Below are 27453 nucleotides of genomic sequence, written 5' to 3' on the forward strand. Positions count from 1 at the left end.
TTTTAAAAAGGCATCTTATAGGACGTCAACATACACGCCATCTCATGTTGCAGACGAAGGCCCCCAATCGGCATCTTATCGACTACATTCTAAGCCAATAGACAATTGAATGGGGCTGATATAATTTTACATCTCTTTTATATCGAATCCATCCTGGCCGATAAGCTGGTAAAGTATACTCATACATCATATGCACAGTGTACTGTATCCTATCAGACGTATATCTTCTAGGAAATGTATTACATTACATAAAGGTTTTGGCGGTTATCCGGTGCAGGAAAGCGCATTCATTCGATCAGTTAAGTTGTGACAAACTTGGTCCCCATTGTATGTTACCTTTTTTCCCCTCACAAACTACATGTCTGCATTTGTGATTTATTCTCCTCACATTCCTGTGGTTAATATGATGCGTTCACTGTGCAAGTGTATGTGAATTAATTTGGTTTTCTGACGAAGCTAACGTTAGCTAATTATTTGGCCCAAACTGGATTCATTGAGTACTGTTTAGCGATCCTTATTTTAATGCACTTTATGAACACATAGCTAGCTTTACTTGTTTTGAGATGCATTGCTTTGTTCTCAATATGCTCGAATTGCACTCAGGGTTCGGATCCCTGGTGTAAGATTAACGTTGTTCGTTAGGGAGTTAGTTCAACTTTGCTGAACAAAATAAGTGGCGCGGACGTTATTATCCAAGTTAACCTTAGGACTCCTTGTCTGAGGCAATTACGTTGTTTTCCCATCTGTATAGCGAACTAATTTTGGTATGCTGGGTTATTTTGCCTATCTAACGCCATTGCTGTAGGTTTAACTTTCTCTGGATGTAACGTGTCCTTGTTAGCCATTTTGAAGGAACTCCAAACGAAACGCTCCCTTTGCGGGACAAATTCAGCCAGGTCTACGTTCTCAATGTCCAGGGTTAGCTAGCAATGTCGCCCTTTCTGAAAAGAGGCTATCCGGTTACCCATGTTGGTGTTACTGGGTGTTTCTGTGCCTGTATTGTCTGCTTGTATTGGTGTAGATATTGCTGCAACGTATATTGTAAATACGTTTCGTACCTTTACCTGAGCGCTGTTTGCATGTTAACACGTATTACGTTGCTACCATAACACAAAGAGCACAACTGACCTGAAAGATGAGCACAATTTAAAATATTTCCCCAAGGAAAATAACTGGAAGTGGACCTGGAGCCTCAAAGCAAGAACTTTTAGGTTGTATGTTCTGATGATGCTTCATCTGAAGCCGCTATGCAATTACATAAATATGTTCCCCTCTTCAGCTGTGCTGAGAACAAGGAGCCTCTGTAGCTCTTCTTTCGGTGCCCCAGAGGTCAAGAAGCAGACGCCATGTTTCTGTACAACCTGACTCTGCAGCGAGCCACAGGCATCACTCACGCCATCCATGGCAACTTCTCTGGTAAGCATTGTCCACCAGTTTTCAATTGTGATAGTCCCATTCTCTCCCAATACAGTGGTATATAACCTATCTCTGAAATACCCTTTAGGAACCAAGCAGCAGGAGATCGTTGTTTCCCGGGGGAAGATCTTGGAGCTGCTGCGCCCTGATGCCAACACTGGGAAGGTGCACACGCTGCTCACCATGGAGGTGTTCGGCATCATCCGCTCCCTTATGGCTTTCCGGCTCACGGGAGGGACCAAAGGTAACGGCGTCACACCTCGGTCCGGACCAGAGAGTCAGCTGCTCATTAGCGCAGGGGAGGGTCTGTGGTCCCAGAAGGTCACAGGGTCTTGCTGATTTTTGTGTTCACCTTAAAATTGGTTAAGGCACAAGAAACCCGGTGTGTTGAGGTAGCCTGGCTGCTTTAGTTGATACAATATAAAGTTTAATTCCCACCAGACGAATCGGCTGTATGTCGCTCTGGATAAGAGCGTCTGCCAAATGCCATTAATGTAATGTAATCATCTTTGGTTTTATTACTGGTTCTATGGTTCTTGGTTACTGGTTCTGTTGATCATGGTTCTTGGTTACTGTCTAGTTAATGTGCACTGATGTTGTAATATCAGGCTATTCCTGGCAATTGTAAAGCGCTTTGGATAAAGGAGCGATATAAATTCCAACCATTTACCATTTTGCTTGGGCGAAATTGGCAAATGCGTTAGACATGCATTGTACATTGTTACACTGCAAATCACTCTGAATAGGGCCGTCTGCTAAATAAAGGGAATGTGTAATGTCTGCCTTTTTAGATTTGGTTTGTGGCTGCAAGATAACGTTGCTAGGTTCGGCAATCTCCTGCGCGGCATTCTTTAACTGCTAATGCTGCCTTCCACTTTTTCAGAACAGTTTTGTGCAATTTTAGCAAAGTACTTCAAGTTTAAGCAGTCAAGCAATTGTACCCCAACCAATGAAATCTGAGGTGGCAATTGGACAGGTTGCAAAATAAACAATTCACTCAGTTCAGGAATAACCAAAAATGTATTAAGTCCATAATGTCCCATTGCTCGTATTGGTTTTTATAAATGGACTCCATGACTGATGGCGCTCCACCATTTTTCTGCATGTAATGTGAATCTCCCTCTGTGTGCAGACTACATCGTGGTGGGCAGTGACTCGGGCCGCATCGTGATCCTGGAGTACCACCCCTCCAAGAACATGTTTGAGAAGGTGCACCAGGAGACCTTCGGCAAGAGTGGGTGCAGGCGCATTGTCCCGGGACAGTTTCTCGCCGTGGACCCCAAGGGCAGAGCTGTCATGATTGGTGAGACAGACTATTCAACTCTCAATGTGCTGAGCCCTGATTGGCTGACAAGTTTAATGTGGTTTCATTGAAACACTTGAAATGAGAACAATTATTTTTATCAAGCTGCCTTGCTGTTTCTTAATAGACATGAGAATTGAAGTAAAACCATATGTTCCTTCTCCAGCTGAGTACATTTCTCATCTAAGTTTCTTTTTCTATTTTTAACTTGCTGCGGTTGCATGTTTTCCATTCAATACAGAATACAACACACAGCTGTTTCTCATTGGCATGTTATTTAATGGTGATTTTTATGAAATGTTGGCAGGCCTTAAAGGCTTATGTAAGCCCTACACTGAACTTAATTAAGAAGACATCTCAAGTCTGCCGGAAATGTGCTTTTTACATTGTTGCATGTTGTCACTTCTTGCTTGTTACACGATCCTAGGTCTTGCTATGCAGAGGTAGGATTTTTTTGGGGGGGAAAATACTGGTTTACTCAGATGAAATGTCTCATAGGGACTCAAGAACAGTCTTCTGTTATCCATGAGCTTTTAAGTAAATGTAACTAAAATGTCAGGTCTTGCAAATTATTGTATGAAGAAAATAATGAATAGCCGATTCTTGCCGAGGAAATGGAAATGGCCCTTCACTTACAGGGTTTTGCCTTGCCCCTGCTTTGGCTGCATCAGGCATACACCTGTTTTAATTGGGCAGCCATTGATCAGGAATACAGCAGGCCATGCTTCTATTGGCCGGGCATGCATCAGGAATGCCGCAGGCTGTGCTTTCATTGGCCGGTTCTGGTGCCCCTCCCCAGGTGCCATTGAGAAGCAGAAGCTGGTATACATTCTGAACCGCGACGCGGCGGCCCGGCTCACCATCTCCTCCCCGCTGGAGGCCCACAAGGCCAACACCCTGGTGTACCACGTGGTGGGAGTGGACGTGGGCTTCGAGAACCCCATGTTCGCCTGCCTGGAGATGGACTATGAAGTGAGTTATACACACACACACACACACACACACACACACGCACACGCACACACACACACGCGCGGTTCTGTCATGCATTCGTGTCCACTTGGCTGGAACTGTGTGATGTGTTGTTTGGAAGCTACCGCTATGTTGGGCTCCTACATTGCAAGTCCCTTTAGGTAATGTGATCGGCTAAGTTAGTTCTAAATGTAATATGGATGTAATATGGATGAAAATGTTATTGATGTATTAAAAATGGATATATATACACTAGGCAGATGTTGGTATAAAAATCATGCAGTTGATTACCTCATTCACTGTTCATTGAGTAGTGACAAGGCCAGGCAGCTCATTGGAAACTAATTGTAGACAAATTACTTTCTGTGAAGGTTTTCATTATGCTGTGGCCTTAAACTACATGTAGATGTGATGAGTTCATGTCTCTTCTCTGACAAAATATCACTGGAGAGAGATTGTATACCTCTGATCTCAGCCCCTCACTGTCTCACACACGCATACATGCCCACACACAACCACGTACACACACACGCATGTGCACACACACACACACACACACACACACACACACACACCCACTCATGCACATAGCTGAGGGTGTTTGGTGTGCAACTGTGAATTACGTTTTTTTGTCACAGAACATCGTGAAGCCTTTTTTCTTAAGAGTCTGCTCTTCAAATTTGGCACAATGAAAATACTCGTATTTTAAGAACCGCTGTGTTATTACAGAGTCCTATAATTTTGTCAGTGTCAGCATCACATAAAACCATAGGGCCTTTCCACACCAACTAATTCAAAAGGCCCCAACGTAATGGTTTAAACACTTCAACAATTACACACACACACACACACATGCACGCACGCGCACGCACGCACGCACACACAATGCACTGGTTTTAAAAGTCTGTCTGAACAGGCTGCAAAGTTGTATGTTTGCCAACCCATCCATAAAGCAACTGACCTCTGAACCCTCCCTCTCTCCCTCCCTGTGCCCCCCTCTCCCTCTCTGCTCCCTGTGCCCCCCTCTCCCTCTCTGCTCCCCCCTCTCCCTCTCTGCTCCCTGTGCCACCCCCCCCCCCCCCCTCTCTCTCTCTCTCTCTCTCTCTCTCTCTCTCTCTCTCTCTCTCTCTCTCTCTCTCTCGCTTTCTCGCTTTCTCTGCTCCCCGTGCCCCTCTCTCTCTCTCTCTTCTCCCCCCTCCAGGAAGCGGACAACGACCCGACCGGTGAGGCAGCAGCGAACACCCAGCAGACGCTGACGTTCTACGAGCTGGATCTGGGCCTGAACCACGTGGTGCGCAAGTACAGCGAGGCGCTGGAGGAGCACGGCAACTTCCTCATTACAGGTACTACTGCACTCCCACCACCAGGGGGCGGTGTGGGGAAACATTCTCGTTACAGGCAATTCTAAGCTTCCCTAGTAGTGTACAACATCTGCCACCAGGGAGAAGTGTGGGACAACCCTTATGGGTTACTGTGCTGTCTGCCACCAGGGGGCAGTGCAAGAGGACTTCCCTGCCATATGACTTTCTTCTGTGTTTGTGTTCTGTGTGTTTGCAAGTGTGGCAGGTATAGGATGTAGTAGTGCTGTAGCTCAGCTACTGGAGAGTCTTTAACTCTGCCCCCTAATGCACATGTTTACCTAGAGTACTATCAAGTGAAATCCTACTGGAGTGATTACATCACATTGCAAGATAAGTTCAGATTCATTTTTAGCTTGCTTACTGATGAAGTGATGAGTTTTCATGTCTCTTCTCTGACTGATTATCACTGGAGAGAGTCTGTATACCTCTGATCTTGTGTGCGTGAGAGCTGCATCAGGACATGAGGGTGGAGCTAACGTGACCCGTGTTTGGAAAATTAGTTGAAAGGCACTCATGTTCTCTATCTCTATCACTATCACTCTCTCTCTTTCTCTCTCTCAGTTCCGGGAGGTTCTGATGGCCCCAGTGGGGTGCTCATTTGCTCTGAGAATTACATCACCTATAAAAATTTTGGGGACCAGCCAGACATCCGGTGCCCCATCCCACGCAGAAGGGTGAGTGTGGTGGCGGGAGGCGGGCAGGGATGTGGTATAATGGCTCAGGAACTGTGTTTGTACAGGGGCTGCATGTCTGAATCCCTGGATGGGCACTGCTGTACCCATAAGCAGAGTGCAGAATTGCTTGAGCTATATATTCCACTACATCAGGGGTCATGAAATCAAGGGCCGAGAACTGCTGGCTTTTCACCATCCCTTTACCTCAGTCTGGTGTGAAGACAATCGCAGCCAATCAGCTGAATTTGATCTCTGCGCTACGTGAAAGAATTACATGCAACATGTAAGCAGCGTTGGCAGCCCTGCGTGTGAACGCCCTCTGTGTAAACGTGTCGGTGTTTGACACTTTCAGAATGACCTGGACGACCCCGAGCGGGGCATGATCTTCGTCTGCTCGGCCACCCACAAGACCAAGTCCATGTTCTTCTTCCTGGCCCAGACCGAGCAGGGAGACATCTTCAAGGTCACCCTGGAGACGGACGAGGAGATGGTGAGGGGCGTCCGGGGGCCAGTTATGACCATGGCTTGGCCTTAACTTTTGGCTCCACAGCCACTGTGAATAGATATAGGTCATTGGACAATTTAACTGCTGTGCTTTGTGTGCATGTATAAAAAATATCCAAGTCGCCAACACAAATATTGTGCACCACTCTTGCCTAACATTTAAATGACAGATCTTTGCATTGAAAATTCTCCGAAGTGTCCGCCCGGAGAATTGATAACAGTTGATAGGATTACTTTCCTACAGTCTGGTCGAAGTTCAGGCTTTACCAATCCTTTGTTGTTTTCTGTATTTTGGTGGTGCAATCGTTGTCACTGTGTAGAACACTGCAAAGCCATGTTTATGCAGCGCATGTTCAGCTGTTTGACTTGGGTGGAGTTTGTCCTCTCACTGAGGCAGCTAGGCCGAGAGGGCGAAGTGGATGGGCAAATGGCATGAATAGTGTGCACTCAGTGCTCTTGGGAGTTGGAGAATCAACGCTAATTGACTTTTTTTTGTAAACTACCATAATTAATTTGAGTACTAGTAAGAGAAATCCTGCAGGATTTAATACACCGGGTTATGAAGCGCAGTTCAGATTGAATTTCAGCTTGCTTCCTGAGGACGTGATGAGTTCATGTCTCTTCTCTGACTGATTATCACTGGAGAGAGTCTGTATACCTCTGATCTCATGTGAGTGAGAGCTGCATCAGGACATCAGGGTGGAGCTAACACAACCTACATTTGGAAAGGAGTTGAAGAACTCTGAACACACTCTGAAAATGTACTTAACTCAGCCCCCAACCAAAGCTTTGGCTGTCCACAACAAAGCGTAATGATTGGTCAAATCAGTTGGTTACATTTTTCTTGTTGTGAAGACTCATTCTTTCATCACTCATGGCTCCATTTTTGCTGGTTTTGGAGTTGGAAACTTGAGGTCAAAGGTTAAATCTGTGGCATCCCCCCAGGTGACTGAGATCAGAATGAAGTACTTCGACACCATCCCCGTGGCGACGGCCATGTGTGTGCTGAAAACCGGCTTCCTGTTTGTGTCTTCGGAGTTTGGCAACCAGTGAGTCACGTACCCCCCCCCCCCCCACACTTTACTATCACTCTCTCTCTTTCTCATATAAACGCTCCCTGTCTTACTCACTGTGTTACTTGCTCCATGGTCATTTACTGCTGTGCCAAGTGCTCTGGCTTTTCCCCCTGTCCTGGGTCGGTTGTCTCGGCCATATTGAACACGGTCTTTCTGTGTCGCACTAGCTACCTGTACCAGATTGCCCACCTGGGCGATGATGACGAGGAGCCGGAGTTCTCCTCCGCCATGCCCCTGGAGGAGGGAGACACCTTCTTCTTCCAGCCCCGTCCGCTGAAGAACCTGGTGCTGGTGGACGAGCAGGAGAACCTGTCCCCGATCATGGCCTGCCAGGTGTGTGGTGTGCCTACTGTATGGGGGGGGGGGCTAGCTTTTGTGTTCTATGCTAGGTATTTTTTCTCTAATGGATCGGTTAAGTGAAGCGTTTTTTGTTGTACTGTAAGAGTTTTATGCGGTGTTATCGTGGTTGTAATGTAGTAATTGGTTTTTTTATGGCACTATTGTGGTGGTTTATGTACTCATGTTTGTAATGTTTTTATGTTGTAATGTGATTTTTGGGCACTGATTGATGGTCTTTTGGCAGTATTTTGGTCGATATTATATAGTATCTTTTTTGCAGTAATTTGATTTTTATGTGGTAATTGATGGTCTTTGAGCAGCGTTGCAGTTTTTGCTCATCCCTCTCTCCCCCTCCCTCTGCAGATTGCTGATCTGGCCAATGAGGACACTCCTCAGCTGTATGCAGCGTGTGGTCGGGGGCCCAAGTCCACCCTGAGGGTCTTGAGACACGGGCTGGAGGTAAGACCCCGGCCTTTCCAATGTGCGCTGTGTGTGAAGCAACACACACACACACACACACACACCCACACACACACACACACACACACACACACACACACCCCCACACTGTTTACATTACGTTCTGTGTTCATGCATAGTTAAGCCATGTGGAAGTGATGAGTTTTCATGTCTCTTCTCTGACTGAACTACACTGGAGAGAGTCTGTATACTGCTGATCTACCCCTCATAGTGTGGGTGTGCGTAAGCCTGTGTGTTCAGTCCTGTAACGGTGTCTGTCCCTCTGTGTGCTCGCTCACCAGGTGTCTGAGATGGCTGTGTCTGAGCTGCCTGGTAACCCCAATGCTGTATGGACAGTGCGTCGTCACATAGAGGGTACTGCAGACCTCTCTTCCTCCTTCTCTCCCTCCCTCTCTCTCTCACTCTTTCATGCATTATTTTGTCGAGTTCAGCGACTCCAATTAGCACATAAACACCCACTGCACAATGTGGCATCCTCCCCGCAGGATAGGCGTAGTGTGATTCGGTCTCTGGGCTGGGCGCCTTGGTCTTTAGTTCAACCAGCCAACGCTACGTTTGTCATGCAGGGCAGCCAGCCTGGGCTGTTGTTCAAAACGTCCGAGAGCATTCTGAATTAGCATTTGTTTTCAGGATGCTCTTATCAAGATCATAAGTTACTGCCAGTTACGAACGTTGAAGTGCCGGAAGACTTTAATGTTGTGTAAAGAATTACACTTATTACACTTATGCCGTTTTTCATTGTCACTGTGCCCCTCACACTGATTTACGGGCCTGGAGTCTGTTCGAGTTAACCTGGCACCTTGTAAAAGCGACTGAAGGCTTGCGCAGCAGGTGGTAAGTGGGAATGAGCATCGTCGATTGGAACAGGTCCACAACTGAGCGCACCCAGTGCTGGCTTAATGGCTGCCAGTCCGTGGTCTCCCAGGCAAGCACGCTGGCTCCGGGCCAGGTGAACACACGTGGTCAGACTTTCTGTACAAGACACTGTATGTCTGTCTGTTAGCGCTAACGGCAGTAATGCTAACCGACTGCACTTTATTTTAGTGGTGTCAGTTTAAAGTGCGGCTTCCCTCGGAAGCTTGCATTCTGGGTACATCAGGCCAAGCCTTTCCCAGAAACCATGTGACTTTGAGCATTCTTTTCCAGCGCAGGCTTACTTGCCAAGTTCTGCTGTGTTAGAAATAGACAATGCAGCTCTGTTAGCTGCAGGCCCAGTTAGTGATTTTTTTAACCTTGGCGGGCATTACACACTTAAGCCTTTAAAGGTCCACTGTCATTTTTGATGCTATTATAATGCTAATGGCTTACAACAAGCAAAAACACAAAGCTATGGTACAAGGTATAATATTATTCTCCTCCATAAAAATACACTTCAAAAGAAAAGTGTTGTTGGACCTACGCAACATTCTTGTTAAACTTCCATCTCCTGCGTGTTATGTAACTGATGTTTTTGAGTCCTCGCTCTGCTCATTGCCATTGGAAACAAACTCTGTCGCCAGGCAGGCTGTCAAAATGATAGTCTGCTAATGTTTTGCAAACTAAACCATGCCTAACCACCTCAGATTTACTTGACTTTGCCACAGTACTTTTATGCGAACTGCAACAAGGTTCAATATCAAAGAGTTCAGTCGACCAAGCAAAGTTGTTGCCACCCAGGTTACCAAGACACCTGTGCAAGACATTAAATAGTACGAGTACCCTGATCTGCCGAGGTACTTTGCTGCCATTCGCTTAATTTTAATCAATGCCGATGTAATGGTCACTCCTGCTACTTAAGCAATGTAGAACACTTTTGAGATGGCTCTTGATGGCTGATGATTTGAGCACTCTTAATGATGAAGTGATGAGTGTTCATGTCTCTTCTCTGACTGATTATCACTGGAGAGAGTCTGAAAGCCTCTGATCTCCTGTGAGTGAGTGCTCCATTAGCACATGTAGATAAAGCCTTTGCAGCCTGTAATTTGGTTCGAGAGAGTGCGCCCGTGCCCCTACCCTGAACTCGACTTGTTTGTCTCTCCCTCGTTGCAGATGAGTTTGACGCTTACATCATCGTGTCCTTCGTCAACGCCACGCTGGTGCTGTCCATCGGAGAGACCGTAGAGGAAGTGACGGACTCCGGCTTCCTGGGCACCACGCCCACCCTGTCCTGCTCCCTGCTGGGGGAGGACGCCCTGGTGCAGGTAATTCCGCACCCCTTCCGGATCTTTCCCCACACCCCTTTCCGGATCCTTCCCACACCCCTTCCGGTTGGACTCTCCCGTAATCCTCACCCACCTATCCCCAGTTCCTCAGAAGATCCTCACCCTCTCATCTTTTCCCGCAGGTATATCCGGACGGGATCCGTCACATCCGTGCGGACAAGCGTGTGAACGAGTGGAAGACCCCGGGAAAGAAGACCATCGTGCGCTGCGCGGTCAACCAGCGGCAGGTGGTCATCGCGCTGACCGGCGGTGAGCTGGTCTACTTCGAGATGGACCCGGTCAGTAGCTTCACCACTTTGCTTTGGCACAAAGCTTTTAATTATTTATTAATTTATTTTTAAAAGCTCGCTCTTCTCCTACCATTTTGGAATTCCAACTCATGTCTGCCAGCCAGGCTCATTGTGTGCACTGTCGGTTTGGGAGAGCATTGCGCTTGAGCACCAACACAAGCTGGATAAGGACTCTTATGTGCTGCTTTTTTGGGGTGGTTGGGGGTCCATACATTATTTGGGGTGGGTGGGGGGAATTAATAGGCACAGAGAAATGTGGTGGCCCAGCTATTTGACTATTTGATTCGGACATTGAGTTTGGTGAATAGACTTGGCTCTCCTCTTAGGACTCTACAGCTGAAATGGCTGGCCTGTCTGCCTTTTTAATTTTCTCCATGTTTTTGGCAGTCACTAGTTCGCTGGGACACACACATTGATGAAGTGATGAGTTTTCATGTCTCTTCTCTGACTGATTATCACTGGAGAGAGTCTGTATACCTCTGATCTCATGTGAGAGAGAGCTGCATCAGGACATGAGGGTGCAGCTAACGCAACCTGCATTTGATAAATTAGTTGAAAGCAAGCCACTAATTCCTTTCTCTCTCTCTCCCCATCTCTTCCCCCAACTCCCTCCCCCTCGCTGCCTCCAGTCGGGGCAGCTGAATGAGTACACGGAGAGGAAGGAGATGTCAGCGGACGTGGTGTGCATGAGCCTGGCCAACGTGCCCCCCGGTGAGCAGCGCTCCCGCTTCCTGGCCGTGGGCTTGGTGGACAACACCGTCCGCATCATTTCCCTGGACCCCTCGGTGAGCCCCTCCGCCCGTCCCTCTGCCTCCCAATAATCTTTCAGCCTTGTGTAGTGATGAAGTGATGAGCTTTCATGTCTCTTCTCTGACTGTTCATCGCTGGAGAGAGCCTGTTACGCCTCTGATCTCATCTGAGTGAGTTGTGTCGTGAAATGGAATTGGCGAAAGCACAATCCGCCCGAATCGCCTAACTACAACGCAGTCCATATGTATTTGGACAGTTGGTACAATATGTTATTTTGGCTCTGTACTCCAGCGCATTGGTTTTGAAGTGAAACCGTAACGAGGTTAAAGGGCAGACTGTCACCTTTAATTTGAGGGTATTTGCATCCATGTTGGGTGACGCAACCTATGCGTTACATCTCCCTTAACAGACGGAAGCCACGCCAGCGTTGGCCTTTCTATGGGATTCCTATAGGGTGCCTTAGTCCGTAATGAGTTAATGAAAGTCAGGGAAGCCAGCCTATGAGGCTGAGAAATAAAAAAAATAAATAAAAGAAAAACAGCACTGCGTTTTTAAGTTTATTGTATCCCATTCCCCCCCCCCTCACAGGTTTTTTGAAAATTATTTTCTTCCCCTCATTTGACCTTCAGCCTATATAGCTTGTTTATTCCTGTCTGTAGACGCTGGTTTGTTTCATTCATACTCATCTAGGGCGGTCTGTAGCGTAGCGGTTAAGGTAAATGACTGGGACACGCAAGGTCGGTGTAGCCACAATAAGATCCACACAGACATTGGGCCCTGGAGCTAGGCCCTTAACCCTGCATTGCTCCAGGGGAGGATTGTCTCCTGCTTAGTCTAATCAACTGTACGTCTCTCTGGATAAGAGCCAAATGCCGTTAATGTAATGTAATGTAATGTAATGTAATGTAATGTAATGTAATGTCTGTTGAGCCAGAATGGAGGGTAGGTCACCGAGTGCATTCCTCTCTTCAGCAGTGTTGGGAAATAGCTGTGGCGACACAAGTTCAGGCAAATAAACAGGGCTTAACTGCTGAGTGACACCGTAATAACGCTACGGGACAGGGTGCTTCGGAGCTCCTTGATCTGTTATCGTTGCCCTGAATCTCTCTCCTTCCTTAACCCCTCTCCCCTCCTCCCTCCTTTCGTTCGCGTCTTTGAGTAAGACAAATGCCTTTCCTTGCCGCTGTTGGGGTCACGTTTTGACTGTAATTGTTATGACTGGGTGATATGAAGATGGTATGGGATACTGCTGATGATTGTCGGTTGAGAGATGGATACTGTGATTTACAAACGGCGTCGACTTAAATGCTAAATTAGCCTCCACCTGCGTGCACTGCTCCTTGATAAAGCGTAGTCACGCATAGCGGAATGCACAGCCGAGAGCCAAAAAGACATTCCTTTTCATTAACCTGTTCAAGCTAAATCAAATTGGGCTGCAGTAGAGCAGTTGGGCAAGGGGAAAAAAGGCAAGTGGGACACATCTTGCAAAGCTGGATCCTACTGTCAAAAGATAGACAAGGGACCAGAAGGCCTGTAACTGGAAATAGTTAGTTTAGGTTCCACAGATAATCAGAGGAAGCGGTAATCTCTGCTGGTGTAAGATGATGGGATTTGTTTTAACTGCGCTCCTCTCTGTGCCCGTCCACAGGACTGCTTGCAGCCCCTCAGTATGCAGGCCCTGCCTGCCCAGCCTGAGGCTCTGTGTATCGTGGAGATGGGCGGCGTGGAGAAACAGGACGAGCTGGGGGAGAAGGGCTCCATCGGCTTCCTCTACCTCAACATCGGCCTGCAGGTACGTCAGTCTGTCCGTCTCGCGGTGTCTGCTTCTGTCCGTCTGTCTGTTCGTCCGTCTCGCTGTGTCTGTGTCCGTCTGGCGGTGTCTGCGTGCGCTAGGCTGCTGCTTCTGCGCATCTTGTGTGTATTTGTCTGTCTGTGTCCTTTGTGTAAGTTTGTGTGTAAATGCTTTTGTGTTCATGTGCGAGTCACTCTCGATAGTGGCGTCCGTTGAATAGACATGGTGTGTGTATGCATGCGAGTGCGTGAACCTCCATGAACCTGCGTGTCCCTGTGTAACTGTATCTGTGTGTAATCTGTTCTGTATGTTCTAATGACCTTGATATGCACAATTTTGTATGTCGCTATGGGTAGGAATGTATAATGTAATGTAATCCTTTGTGTACATTCACTTTATCTGGTCAGACTCAGTTTGGCACTGCCTGGTGAAGGAGGCAGATGCTGATGTTCACCCATCTGTTTGCATTTTTATTTCTGTATTTAACCCAGAGCTCCTCGTTTTCTGCTAGACTGCAGTGCTTAATTATTTTTGGTGTATTTAAGCACTTCTTTATAAAAGATGAGCCTGTTTTGGAGGGCCTAAATTGGCCTATGATTAAAAGGAAACCACAAGAATTTAGAGTTGAGGATCCCTGCTGGATGCTGTCAGAATCTCACCCCCCTGTGGGCCTCGTCTCTCCTGACCTGTGCAGAACGGCGTCCTGCTCCGGACCGTGCTGGACCCGGTGACCGGCGACCTGTCTGACACTCGCACACGCTACCTGGGGTCACGGCCCGTCAAGCTCTTCCGGGTCAGGATGCAGGGACAGGAAGCTGTGAGTGAACTGGAATTTGTCGCTTTCCATTTCAGGCAGTTGCCATACAAACAAAGTGACTAGTTCTATGGCCTTATGGGAGTGCCTTTGCTAGAGTGTAGGTGGGGTAATTCTTTTACTAAATTATTTAATGAAATCCATATCGGAATTTAAAACTGGAACTATTCTTGCATAAATGTTTTCTACTTAAGTGGTCTTTGTCATATGCTATTTTTGTAACTTTGAAATCCTCATATATCCTCATCTTTCTTTGAAAATTAACGATAGGACCATAAAGTATATTAACAATGTGTCTTGGGTGGGTCATTCATTGTTCAGAACAGTGGTTCCCAAACCTCTTCTTGGGTACCATTGGCCAGATCCAGATTCATACCTTCTGGCACAAGCTCACCTGTTCTCGAAAGATCAGCTGTACCCGGTGTGCATGAGGTGGAAGACATCATAGACCTCCATCTGCCTGGGGCTGCCCCGGGATAGATATATATATATATATATATATATATATATATTTTTTTTTAAATGATTATTGATTCTGACAGTTGGCTGAAGTTCGGATAATCAGAATTCTGAAACGCAGGCAGTCATTTTCTTGATAAATCTTTACATTATAACAATATAAATATGGCAATTGTTTACAGGGTTTCAGAAGATTGTCATTTCAGGCTTCAATCATGTTAACTATGACATAGGGCAAAGTTTAGCTGGTAAATAACTAGTAAAAAAACTTGTGATTTAATTTACGTAGCTACTGTACTTTGATCACCTGGAATCATTGATGGCGATCTTGTGACATTCAGAAAATGTATAACTTAAAGGTCTAATGCAATCCTGGGAGTTTTGTTTCATCAAGGGTGTGGCCAAAATCTCACCTTGAATGTTTGATCGGTGAAGTAACACTAAAAATCAGTTTAGATGGGTTTGTGCTATTTGTTCTAGCAACAGATTTCTTCATTGTACATCCTCTTTAATCTTCCCACATTGCCTGTATTTGCTGCTTTCCAACATGAAACAAAAGTGAAAGTTATTTGAGCAAGTTCAGACAAGAGGTGCCTTTCAGAGGGCAAGATGTTGTACAATTCTGACAGGCAAGAAGTTAATCCGAGTGGGATTATCTCAGTCAGATCACAGTAAAGTAGTGTTATCCACTTGCGGTAGTCATTAGCTCAAGAGAATCCATTTACTTTTCAGCTTTTCTTTTGTGCTTATAGGCTGCAGCTTGTTCTGCGCAGCGGTGTAGTATAATGATTGGGTAACTGAACCATTATGTTTGTAATTGACGTTGCAAGTTTGATTCCCAGCTGGGGATACGGCCTTTGTCCCCTTGAGTAAGGTACTTAACTCGGATATTGCATCTGTAAAAATATCTAGGTGTTTAAATGGATAGTAAAAATAAAGTATCGATGGAAAGATAAGCTTTGTTGTCCTTCTAGATGGATCCATCCACTTAATTTGCGAAGCTACAAATGGAACAGGTCAGACGGACTCATTTGTTGATCTGCAGAACTTTGGCATTTAATACCAAAAGCCAGTGGCAGAAATTTTTCTGCCGGAAATATTGGAGTACAATACGTGACGCATATTGGACATATTGGACATCCCTGCCGTTCCTACTGTGGTGCTGTGGGCGAACAGTGTGAGGGAGGCCTTTGTGCCGATAACGTCACTCAAGTCACGCTACCATTGTACAGGGCTTCTCCCGGAGCTAAGTGACTGTGCCGAGTCCGTCATCGTTACTCGTAAACAACGGGTCCTCTCATCTGCGCTGGCTCATTGGCACGCTCGCGGTGGTGGCTGAATCGAGGCCGCGCGGCTTTGTGTGCCGTCCTCTGGCGCGGGAGACCGCTGACCCTCCGGTTTGTGCGCAGGTCCTGGCCATGTCCAGCCGGTCCTGGCTCAGCTACTCGTACCAGTCGCGGTTCCACCTGACGCCCCTGTCCTACGAGACGCTGGAGTACGCCTCGGGCTTCGCCTCGGAGCAGTGCCCCGAGGGCATCGTGGCCATCTCCACCAACACCCTGAGGTGAGCTCCGTGCCCCGGGACACGCCCGCGCACGTCCGACACGCCTGCGCTGTCCCCGGTGTGCCCGCTCCGGTGCCCCGTATTCTCATCTATACCGCCTGACTCCCCTACACACACCACCGACACGGGAATACCCAATACGTTTGAAATAGTTCCCCAAAATGTATTAGGCCTGAAAAGAAATGTGCGTAAATAGTTGGTCTGTGGCTTTGGCGACGTCTGCTAAAGTCAACATTCTGGAGATATGTGCGGTTACATAATGGCTAATGTTTCACTGCTCAGTTACCGGATACATTTTCTTGGACGTGTGTAAATATGCCAAAGCATATGTAATCGTCCATTTTCCATTTGATGCCTTTTGGTAGCCAGCAACAAACCTTTCTAATCTGGGGGCTCTTCCCTCTTCCTCCCCATTTCTCCCTCTTCCCAATCTGCTTTCCCCTCCCTCCTCTCTGGCCTTTCCCCCCTCTCCTCCCTCCTCTCTCCCTCCTCTCTTCCCCTTTCCCTCCTCTCTCTCTCTCCCCCTCCCCTCAGGATTTTGGCTCTGGAGAAACTGGGCGCGGTCTTCAACCAGGTGGCCTTCCCTCTGCAGTACACACCCCGCAAGTTTGTGATCCACGCCGAGACGAACAACCTCATCCTGATCGAGACGGACCACAACGCCTACACCGAGGCCACCAAGGCCCAGCGCAAGCAGCAGATGGCTGAGGTGAGTTGCTCAGACCAGCAGGGGGCGCCCTACCTCGTTGTCTGCTGCCAAATCCCAATGAAGCTGCAACCAAAGGGCTAGGCCTCCGTAATGGACAGGGTTCAGGTCTGCGATTCGACACTGCCGTCGTACCCATTACATTACATTTCAGGCATTTAGCAGACACTCTTATCCAGAGCGAGGGACAGTGAAGTGCAAATCGAACACAGGAACAAGTGCGATGAGGACCCTGGAGGAGGTCCTCGAGCTGCGGAGTCTCACCCTTTCAATTGTACCCGGAGGACTGTCCGGACCCTCGGATAAGCGCTGTTGGGTTTATTTAAAATGTGGTAAAGGTACACTACAGCGGAGGAAGGGCTGGTATGAAGTCATGAGTGTTCATGTTTTATGACCGCTTTTCACTGGAGGGGATCTTCGACCCCAATTAGCGCACACAAGCACGCACCCGCACGCCGTGTTCCCACGCACACACATACCCACACACACACACACACACGTGTGTGCATACGCAGGCACCCACGCTGTAGTTACGGTACCGCCTCACCGAGCAGCATTACTGGCCTGGCCGCCAGGCTTCTCAGTGCTCCTGGAGATGAAGTTCTCTTGGCAGTCACCAGAGAGGAGCGGGAACTCCATAATTCTCTGGAAGGATATTCAGGGATCACATAATCGGCTGCAGGAGGAGCCAGTGCCTCGTCTTGCACGGAGCCAGATGTTTGGATCGCAGCTCTCGTTGTTGATTTAGTATTTGGTTTCAAATTGGAGCTGGTTAGCGGTCACAGTGTTGGAGCAGTTGGGGAAAGCTTAGCGTATGTAGGCGGTGTGTTGGTTGAGTTAAATTGTGCCCATTGTCAAATTGTCATTTGGGTTTTGGGTCCGGTATGCTGATAAGCATGCCTGATCTAGGATTTGAGTGTTAAGGCCACCTTTTATTTATTTATTTATTTATGTGTGTGTGTGTGTGTGTGTGTGTGTGTGTGTGTGTGTGAGACTAGGGGCGACATGGCTCAGGCAGTAAGAGCAGTCGTCTGGCAGTCGGAGGGTTGCCGGTTCGATCCCCCACCGTGCTGTGTCGAAGTGTCCCTGAGCAAGACACCTAACCCCCAAATGCTCCTGACGAGCTGGTCGGTGTCTTGCATGGCAGCCAATCGCCGTTGGTGTCTGAGTGTGTGTATGAATGGGTGAATGAGAAGCATCAATTGTACAGCGCTTTGTATAATGGTGCTATATAAATGCCTACCATTTACTAAGTGGCAAGGCTTTGATTCCCTCCCCTGTTACTCACTGCCACCCCCTGCAGGAAATGGTGGAGGCAGCAGGGGAAGACGAGAGGGAGCTGGCCGCCGAAATGGCTGCCGCCTTCCTGAACGAGAACCTTCCGGAAGCCATCTTTGGAGCGCCCAAGGCAGGCTCTGGCCAGTGGGCCTCCCTGGTGCGGCTCTTTAACCCCATACAGGGCACCACTCTGGATCAGGTGCAGCTGGAGCAGAACGAGGCTGCCTTCAGGTAACGGGGGGGGGGGGGGGGGGACTACCGCATGCCATTTATACTGATATGTGAAATTCCTACGTTTTGCAAGGAATATATAATAAATATTTGTTATTTAGCTGACGCTTTTGTCCAAAGTGACATGATTAGATTAAGCAGCGATGTGGGGTTAAGGGCCTTGCTCAAGGGCTGAACAGCTGTGAGGATCTTATCGTGGCTACACCGGAGCTTGAACCACCAACCTTCCGGGTCCCAGTCATGTACCTGAGGGGCTAGGCCACAACATTGCGCTGCCCATAAATCTGTCTCATTAGTAAGCCTGTGAATAATTTTTCCCCCTCTGCAGTGTGACCGTGTGTCGGTTCGCCAGCGGTGGTGACGATTGGTACATCCTGGTGGGCGTGGCCAGGGACTTGATTCTGAACCCACGTTCGGTGGGAGGTGGCTTCATCTACACCTATCGCCTGGGTGGGGGTGGAGACAAGCTGGAGTTCGTACATAAGGCAGGTGACAAGGAAACTGGCCAGCGGGCAATATAGATGTGCCCTTTTCCAACAAGTGTTCAAAAGACTACGTCATGGTAACCTGACTCCAGAAACTTCTAGGTTGTTTTCTGTGGAGTTTTGGGTAACCACAACCCACAAGTTTCAACAAGAAAAAAATCAGGTGGCTGTTTCATTGACAAGCCGTTTCCATGACATTTCTTATAAATACATCTTTTACACGATACTTTCTCATGCATGTGTCAACACACAGGCTTTGCAATCTGAGTGTCTCTGCCATGTTTTTTTCCCTGCTAGTTTTACCAACTTGGAATGAAGAAATAGGCTTCTCTTATCTACCTGAATTGTTTCCTGTTCTTTTGTTTTTCATTGTCGATCCCTTCATTGTCGATCTTCCCTTTGGGGCAGGTCCACAAAGCTCTCGGGATTGTTTTTCAGCCTTATTTTTTTTAATTGAACTTGGCTCTCAGTGTAATTCATCTGAAAATATGACTGCATTGCAAGTGATAGCCTGTGAATATGTTGAGGCAACTTGACCTTACTGAATAATTTCAAATTTTGATGTCAGTGTGATTTGGCAAATTGAGTGGCAAAGCCATACCTTATGTTTGAGCTATTGATTTTCTGCCATTTCTTTGCCATGGTTTCTTATCCGAATTCACACCGTTCAAAGGAGTTATATGCGTTTATTCCTCTTATCCTATGCACTTCAGAATCGGCTTGAGGTTGTGATTTGTTACAGATCATTTCAAAAGCTGTTGTCAAAATTACCATGCATTGTAGTCCAGTTTTACATTTGTTCCTTTTTTTTTTTTTTTTTGTCTATTTGTTTTTTCATTTCAAGTGCAATGGCTCAGATTTATCTATTTTGTCATCTTGCTCAGCCCAATTCTTTCCCCTTATTGTCCGTCAAAGAAATGAGCAAGAGAATTCCTTGTTCTTGTATTGGTCACAGTTGGCTGGTTGATTGACAGAATGCTCTGTTCTTAGACTCCGGTGGAGGACGTCCCATTGGCCATTGCCCCATTCCAGGGGCGTGTTTTGGTGGGCGTGGGAAAGCTGCTGCGCATCTATGACCTGGGCAAGAAGAAGCTGCTCCGCAAGTGTGAGAACAAGGTAGGATTTAACAACCCTGGTGTCCTGGGTCTTAGTGAGGCAGGGAAGTGTGTCCTGGGTCTTAGTGAGGCTGGGCTTTCAGGGAAGTGTGTCCTGGGTCTTAGTGAGGCTGGGCTTTCAGGGAAGTGTGTCCTGGGTCTTAGTGAGGCTGGGCTTTTAGGGAAGTGTGTCCTGGGTCTTAGTGAGGCTGGGCTTTTAGGGAAGTCTTTATAAGGCTGGTGTTATGTGAAAGTTCTGGTAAGGCTGGTGGTGTTCTGAGGAGGTTCTGGCAAGGCTGGTGTTCTGAGGAGGTTCTGGCAAGGCTGGTGTTCTGAGGAGGTTCTGGTAAGGCTGGTGTTCTGAGGAGGTTCTGGTAAGGCCTGCATGGGTATCACCTGTGTGGAGGGCACTCTACAAACACTTATTGGTCTGCAGGGTAAAGCAGGTGCTAGGAGAGGACAGGCCTGTGGCCTCACCTGTGTTTGCTGCAACCTGTGCGGGGGAGGCCGAGCAGGAAGCGAAATGAACAAGCTGACAGGGGAGCCATGTTTGGAGTTCCTGAAAGCCGAGACCCTTCCTCCTCCTCCTCCTGCTGCTTGTTTCTGGGCTCTTTACTGGAGGAGGTGGAGGAGGGAAAAATAGGCATGAAGGTATGCGTGCCAGAGTGGAGAATGACGTTTCTACAGCAACGGCCGGCTCAGCCCTCCTCCCGAAGGCCATTTGCTCGCAGCGCAATGTTGATGATTTATTTGGCGACGCGGCTTTGGTTTCCTTGAGGTTTGCAGCAAGTGCATAAATAGCGCTCACCCTTTACTGATTTTTACCCTCCAAAGGTAACCCACAAGGCGGTCGCCTGGAGTATTTACAGTAAATCCTGCTATGGGGATTAACTTCATTTACTGAACGAACGGCTCAACGTAGAAAGTTGGTCAGACGAATCTGCTGATTTCATTTTGGGGTTTTTTTCTCTGCAATCTGTTCCAAGCAAATAGTCATTAATGACCATGAGTCATATCGCCGTTAGTTTGAATGAGACTAGCACTGAAGCAAGAATTATTACAGAAGCTTTTACGTTATATTATGCACAGAAAGCCTTTAATCACCCATTGGAGCTTATCACTCGCATTATAAAATTGTTTTTCTTCCGTTTGGACTTCCAGTAATAGACCGAGGGCAGGTGGCAAAGTTGTTGTTTTAGGAAGTGGTGATGAGCAAAAATTCCAGTGAACTAGATCACAAAAATGATTCCCATGGCCAGGCATGAAACGGGGCCAGAGTTCAATTAGGTTAATTTTAGGCCATAACACTATTGTGCGGTCATTCCTCTGATTAGAAATACCGTCCAGCTAGCATTTTGGATAATGTATGCTATGCTCCATCGTTTTGAGTGGTTTTGAATCTGAAAAAAATGTGTTGTACAGTTGGCTCCAGAATTACTGGCACCCTTGATAATATTAATAATATTTTTTATCTTATTTTCAAGCATATATATATATATATATATATATATATATATATATATATATATATACTTTTATTTCAAAACATTTCAGTTTAAATAAATTTCATGTTTCAGTGTTTATTACGAAGAAATGTAATTTATTCTGAAAACCAAAGGTGTCAAAATTATTGCCACCCCTAATGGTTATTGTAAATAAAATAGTATATGAGCAAGTGCACGCCGTCCCCACGAACATTAAGGGAGGCTATAAAGAACCCAGGGACCCACCCTCATACCAAACTCTTTGGACGGGTTGCTGAAGACTGCCCTTACTGAGCACAATAAACAAAACCAAGCATCTCGAGTTTGTCGGACGTCATTGAAGTTATAACTGGAAGAGGATGCTATGCAAAATTCCACATTTGGCCGTATAGTTCGCCCCATGCATTACATCTCTATCTCTATCTATCTCTATCTCTCTATCTCTCCCCAGCACGTGCCAAACCTGGTGACAGGTATTCACACCATTGGCCAGCGCGTCATCGTGTCGGATGTCCAGGAGAGCCTCTTCTGGGTCCGCTACAAGCGCAACGAGAACCAGCTGATCATCTTCGCCGATGACACGCACCCCCGCTGGGTCACCACGGCCTGCCTGCTGGACTACGACACCATGGCCTCCGCAGACAAGTTTGGCAACATCAGCATCGTACGAGCTCCTCCTCTCCTCAGCTCTCCTTTCTCTCGTCCTCTTCCTGACTTTTTTTTTTCCCCTAATTAATCAGGTTTTTAGTTTTCACACATACTTTATTTTATTTCGGAAGTTGCGTTGTAAGCGCTCTGATAGCAGGAGGGAATGTTTGGCTGCGAGGCCAAGCACTACTACCAATACTAATGGTGCCAGGGAAATGTAGGTTTGGCTGCTCTTGATGGTTCAGAGAGAAAGATGTCCCTGGCCTCGCTCCCGCCTCGCGCGCATGCTGCGAGTCTTCCTTCGCTTGCCAGGGCGGGAGTGGTAACGGCAAGCCCGGAGCTCAGGTGTTCTCACTGAACAAGCCCCGACAGCAGCTGTACCACCCACTGGCGTTCTCCAACTTGTCCTGGTCTAAGCTGAGTGGGGCTGGCCAAAGTTTGCGATGCTCTGCTGTCATTCGCTCACCAGGTTGTGCTTCTTTTTCGATTGGCTCATACCAGTGATTGGCAGCCCTCGCTTTCCTGCTTTGAGCATGGCCACTGTATACTACTGTCACAGCACTGAGCAGCTCAGCATTGGGCTGGCGCTTGGGTCAGTGTAGTCATCCCACTTTGTTCACATCAAACTGTTTTCCCAGTTTCATTTTTCCGCTTTGGTGCTTGTAAATTTTTGCTTTGGTGCAAAACTCGGCAGTGTCTGGTCAGGACATAAATGATAGAATGTTATCGTGTATTTGATTTAAACCAAGACCAACGTGTCTTGGTGTGAACTGAGCACTTTCTCTCAGTAGTAGGGGCCAGTCACCCTCTTGTGATGTGAAGAAAACACCAGCCCATGCACAGCAATGGGGGCACTTACTGTAGGGAGTCTGTTGTTAAAGATATTAAGAGTGGGAATTTCTGCCTCTACCTGCCTGTCTATCCTCTGTTGTTTCCTCACCCCACCCTCCCAGGAAACTACTTGGTGATTGGGGAACACCCATTACATAGTTTAGCTCAGGCATGCCTAGTTAAATAATCTCATGCTGTGTAAATGCACCGTGTGTAAAAAAAGCATGCTGTGTAAACTGTCTTTGATAATGGCATGTTCTCTGGGAAAATACAGCTATTAAAGTGTGGGGCTGTCAAAGTATAACCACAGCAACAATGCAACTGAACCGGTCTGACGGAAGACCCAATTTGGAGGATTAGGGTCATGAATGCAATTAATTTGGTCTTGTGGCTGTAGGCTAAAAATGCCACACATGGTTTGCTGTCAGACATTGTATGAAAGACAGAGTGCTGAGAATATCTAGTGGGATATCTAGTGCATTGGGTATGTTGTTCACGCTCTCCCTCCTTCTGCCCAGGTCCGCCTGCCTCCCAACACCAGTGACGATGTCGATGAAGACCCCACAGGGAACAAGGCATTATGGGACAGGGGGCTGCTGAACGGTGCTTCCCAAAAGGTAAGGACCCTGGTATACCCCTCTGCACAGACCGGTATGAGGAAAGTTTGTACGTCCCTCTGCATAGACTTGTATGAGGAAAGTGTGTGTGCGCGCGCGCCTGCATGCTTGTCCATCTGGTGAAAGATTCTGGTGTCCGGTTCCTGCCATGTTGATGGTGCACTCCCATGAAAGATCACTGCTTGCCTAGCTGATATCCAGTTCCCTGGGGAGAGTGTGCGTCAGTGCCCGCGCGCACACGCTTGTGGTACTTGTGTGTACGCGTTGGCGTGTGTGCATATGGGAGTCACCCACTCCCGTGAATGTTTCCCACCGGACTCATTTGTTCCCACAGCCATTAGACTGGACCGTGGTTAAATGCCAGAGGCAAAACTACTGACCTTGTCAATGGGAATTTCCCACCCCTGTTACCATTGTCTGGGTTTAAGGTCCTTCTAGAACATTCCCAGTTTACAGGCTAGTTCAAACTGGTTTCGGTTGATGAACTCCATGCATGTGTAGAATTTCAGGTGCCAGGTGCCGTTTCATTGTATTCTTATTGTAATATCCTGATAATCAATGTCCCTGAATGGCTTTTCTCCCCCGCTCCCTAACAAGGAAGTCTCTGGAAGTCGTTTGACTTTCTGCTAAACATTAAACCGCGGTTATGCCTCACATGGAATGAGGGCGATGACAGGGAGTGCGTTTGTTCTGGGTTCAGGTCAGCGTTCTGCCCGTCTAATCGTACGCACCCCCCCCCCCCCCCCTTTCCTCAGGCGGAGGTGATCATGAACTACCACATCGGAGAAACGGTCCTCTCCCTGCAGAAGACCACGCTGATTCCCGGGGGATCCGAGTCGCTAGTCTACACCACGCTCTCCGGAGGCATCGGCATCCTGGTGCCCTTCACCTCCCATGAGGTACTGCCAACTGCTGGCCAGGAGGGCCAATCCAGGATGCAACATTTTTAAGATGTGATAACTACAGTACTTGGTCTAGTGAATTCCCCAATCTAGTAATGTGCAAGTTTTGCAAGGCTGTTTTTTTAGCACTATTTTCAACTTTCTGTTTTCCCCAGTTCCCCCTTTATTGTTTATTCTTCCATTTCCTAATTGTTTACTGTGTGCCTGTCTTAAGTGTCTGTCCTGCCAAAGTTAATTTAGGCTGAGATGTTGCATCTGGTGTGGTTTCAATGTACTGTACTTTCTCCCACTTTTTTTCCAATGTACTTTTTCACTGAACTGTCTTCCTCCTATCATATTCCCTTTGCCCTCTGTCACCCTCCATCTGTCATCCTCCATCTCTCTCTCTCTCTCTCTCTCTCTCTCTCTCTCTCTCTCTCTCTCTCTCTCTCTCTCTCTCTCTCTCTCTCTCTCTCTCTCTCTCTCTCTCTCTCTCTCTCTCTCTCTCTCTCTCTCTCTCTCTCTCTCTCTCTCAGGATCATGACTTCTTCCAGCACTTGGAGATGCACATGCGGTCTGAGTTCCCACCTCTTTGTGGGAGGGACCACCTCAGTTTCCGCTCGTACTACTTCCCTGTTAAGGTAAGCGAGCACACGTTCGGGTACGCACGTTCAAACAGGCGCACGTTCAAACAGGCGCACGTTCAAACAGGCGCACGTTCAAACAGGCGCACGTTCAAACAGGCGCACGTTCAAACAGGCACACGTTCAGGTACGCACACGTTCAGGTACGCACACGTTCAGGTACGCACACGTTCAGGTACGCACACATTCAGGCACACAAACATACATACAGGTACACATTCAGGAGAAACGAGGCCACAAAACCTTTACTATAATTTATCGTTCTTCTGTTTGGTTTAATGTCTAATGAGTATGTGTGGGTTCTTCTGGGGGGAAGTGTAGTTTGGTGCTGTCGGGCTGATTTATATTGGGCTCATGTTAGCTCATAAAAACTAATGTGTTCAGCTCAGCGAAGTCTGTTAAAAGTTTTTAAAAGCTTTAAAAAAAACAAAAAAAAAACGAATAATAATAATATCAATCTCAAAAATTGTCCCCTTTCATGCTCATTAGACAAGGACAAGACTGACTCGCTGTGTTTTTTTTTTTTCTTTCTTTTTATCATTTATGTGCATCCCTCCACAGAATGTGATTGACGGGGACCTGTGCGAGCAGTTTAACTCCATGGACCCACACAAGCAAAAGGGGGTGTCTGAGGAACTGGACCGCACACCCCCTGAGGTTTCCAAGAAACTGGAGGACATTCGCACGCGCTACGCTTTCTAGAACCTGAGCCCTTTCCGTGGCCGGACATGGAGTGTTTCTGTTCTGTCGAGACTTTTCCCTCCATTTTGTATCCCCGTCATAATTTTTTTTTTTTTTTTGGGTCGTTGGAGAGACTGAAATACTCTAGGAACAATAATTGGCTCTTTTTTTTTTGTATTTGTTTGAAAGTGCATCAGACAGTGGTCAGCCAATCAGATCTGTGTTTAGTTCTGTGTGTTCGGATGTAATCCCCCCGGGGTTTTGCGGGATGCATACGTTCCCACAGAGTGCCACGGGGGCAAAAAACATTTCTGACCGCAGGGTTGAGCCACATCAAAAAAAAATGTTCCCCATCTCCGCTTTGTGTTTATACGAATTATCTGAGCAGTTTGGAGTCTGGAAAGCTTTTATATATTGTTGCTGATGTGTTTCAAATGCAGGAAATGCAAGGACATTTTAAGGATCGAAAAACAGACTTGTCTAAATTCTATTTAAAACGGTAGGGCTGGAGACCGTTGCTTCAGCGATGCAGCATGAAGGCTAACGGTAGAGCCATGGCGGTTTTTCTAGCCGCTGTCTGGCGGTGGTTTTTCCATGGCAGAGCATACAAAACCAAACCTCAACTGCGACCATATGGCCATCAAGCTGCAGGGAAGGATCTGTGTGGATTTGTGTTAATGTTGGAGCATTGTTGAGGGGTGGGATGGGGTACCTGTTTTGTAAATAAACCTTTTCTACAGTGTGTATTTTATTGTGCTACTATTTTTTTTGTGGGGGGGGGGGACTTTTTGAGCTTGAGGGACGGTTAGGATGGTTTCGGTTTTAGTGCAAGTTGCTGCTTGCATTTTCTCTGCTACATTAATTTATTCTGTTAAGTTTTTCTCGACCACATTTCTTTTAACCCCTTATGGATGGGAGCAACCTACATGTTACATCTCCCTTAAGAGGCTGATGCGTGTTACAAGCCTACATGTTACATCTCCCTTAAGAGACTGATGCGTGTTACAAGCCTGGCGTTGCATCCATCTGTTAAGAGAGATCTATTTGATCCTTTGACCGTTGAAATGCATTTTGATTCCTAGGCCTTTCTATATGGGTTTTCTATAGGGTGCCTTCGTCTATAATGGGTTAGGCCAAGTGTATTCTTGTCAACCTTTCACTCAATGGGTCGAAGCGTTGCCCACATGGATGTGTACTGCAGAAACCTCCTTTCCTTCGCTTTACTTGGAACTATGGAATGCATGGAAATTAAGAAGGAAGCTGGTTTGGCTGAAGCAGAAATGGGTCGGGTCGGGTGGCCTGCCCAGTTTGTCACCATACTGCTGACAATCTAATAACCCCACAACCATTTGGGTGACTGGACAAATCCCTGTGTGACGCCATGATGAGATGAGCCAGGAAAGCAGAAGCCCTTCTAGAGGTGATGGCCGAATTTGGTTTCTAGAAAGGCTTGAGTTTCGTGTACAACGGCACAAGCAGCCAAACCATAAGAGGACCCAGGTCTAGAGACTGAGCAGGCAATGGGGTAAAGAAAGAGGTAGGACTTTGGGTGTTAAACCTGCTGGGAGCATTTTGGGAAATGCGGTTTGTTTCTTTACAAGTTACTTTGCAAGGTTTCTCTCTACGTCAAGGGTCATAAACTCACGGTTCGGGTTTTCCACCATCCCTTTACCTGGGACTCTGGTACGAGGGTCAATCAGTAGCACTAATTGTTCAAGAGTCGATGCGTCCAGTCGGATTGGACAGTGGATTGATGGTGAGCCGGCCCCGTGTGTGGTGGGACTGGCCTCAGGAGGTGTCTGTAGCTTCATGAGTCCATCCCATCCAGCTGAGGGCATTGGGGCGGCTGTGGGTGCAAACTTCAATTTCTGTGTGTAC

General features: G+C 47.2%; 1 protein-coding gene across 1 annotated transcript; it reads left to right on the top strand.

Annotated features, from left to right (window-relative positions):
- The first annotated feature begins 52 nt into the window (after positions 1-52).
- sf3b3 (splicing factor 3b, subunit 3) lies at positions 53-26319 on the top strand. The gene is made up of 27 exons (XM_061246220.1): positions 53-168; positions 1280-1416; positions 1505-1660; positions 2549-2719; positions 3519-3691; positions 4893-5034; positions 5614-5726; positions 6079-6216; positions 7176-7279; positions 7474-7639; positions 8009-8104; positions 8407-8479; positions 10154-10305; positions 10449-10604; positions 11246-11401; positions 13015-13158; positions 13853-13975; positions 15841-15995; positions 16530-16704; positions 18005-18210; positions 18539-18695; positions 19686-19811; positions 21725-21937; positions 23271-23369; positions 24125-24268; positions 24787-24891; positions 25456-26319. Exons 2-27 carry the CDS (start codon positions 1347-1349, stop codon positions 25594-25596), a joined length of 3654 nt encoding a protein of 1217 aa, XP_061102204.1. The 5' UTR covers positions 53-168; positions 1280-1346; the 3' UTR covers positions 25597-26319.
- Positions 26320-27453: the final 1134 nt, after the last annotated feature.

The sequence above is a fragment of the Conger conger genome, chromosome 6 (assembly GCF_963514075.1).
Source record: "Conger conger chromosome 6, fConCon1.1, whole genome shotgun sequence".
Lineage (NCBI taxonomy): Eukaryota > Metazoa > Chordata > Actinopteri > Anguilliformes > Congridae > Conger > Conger conger.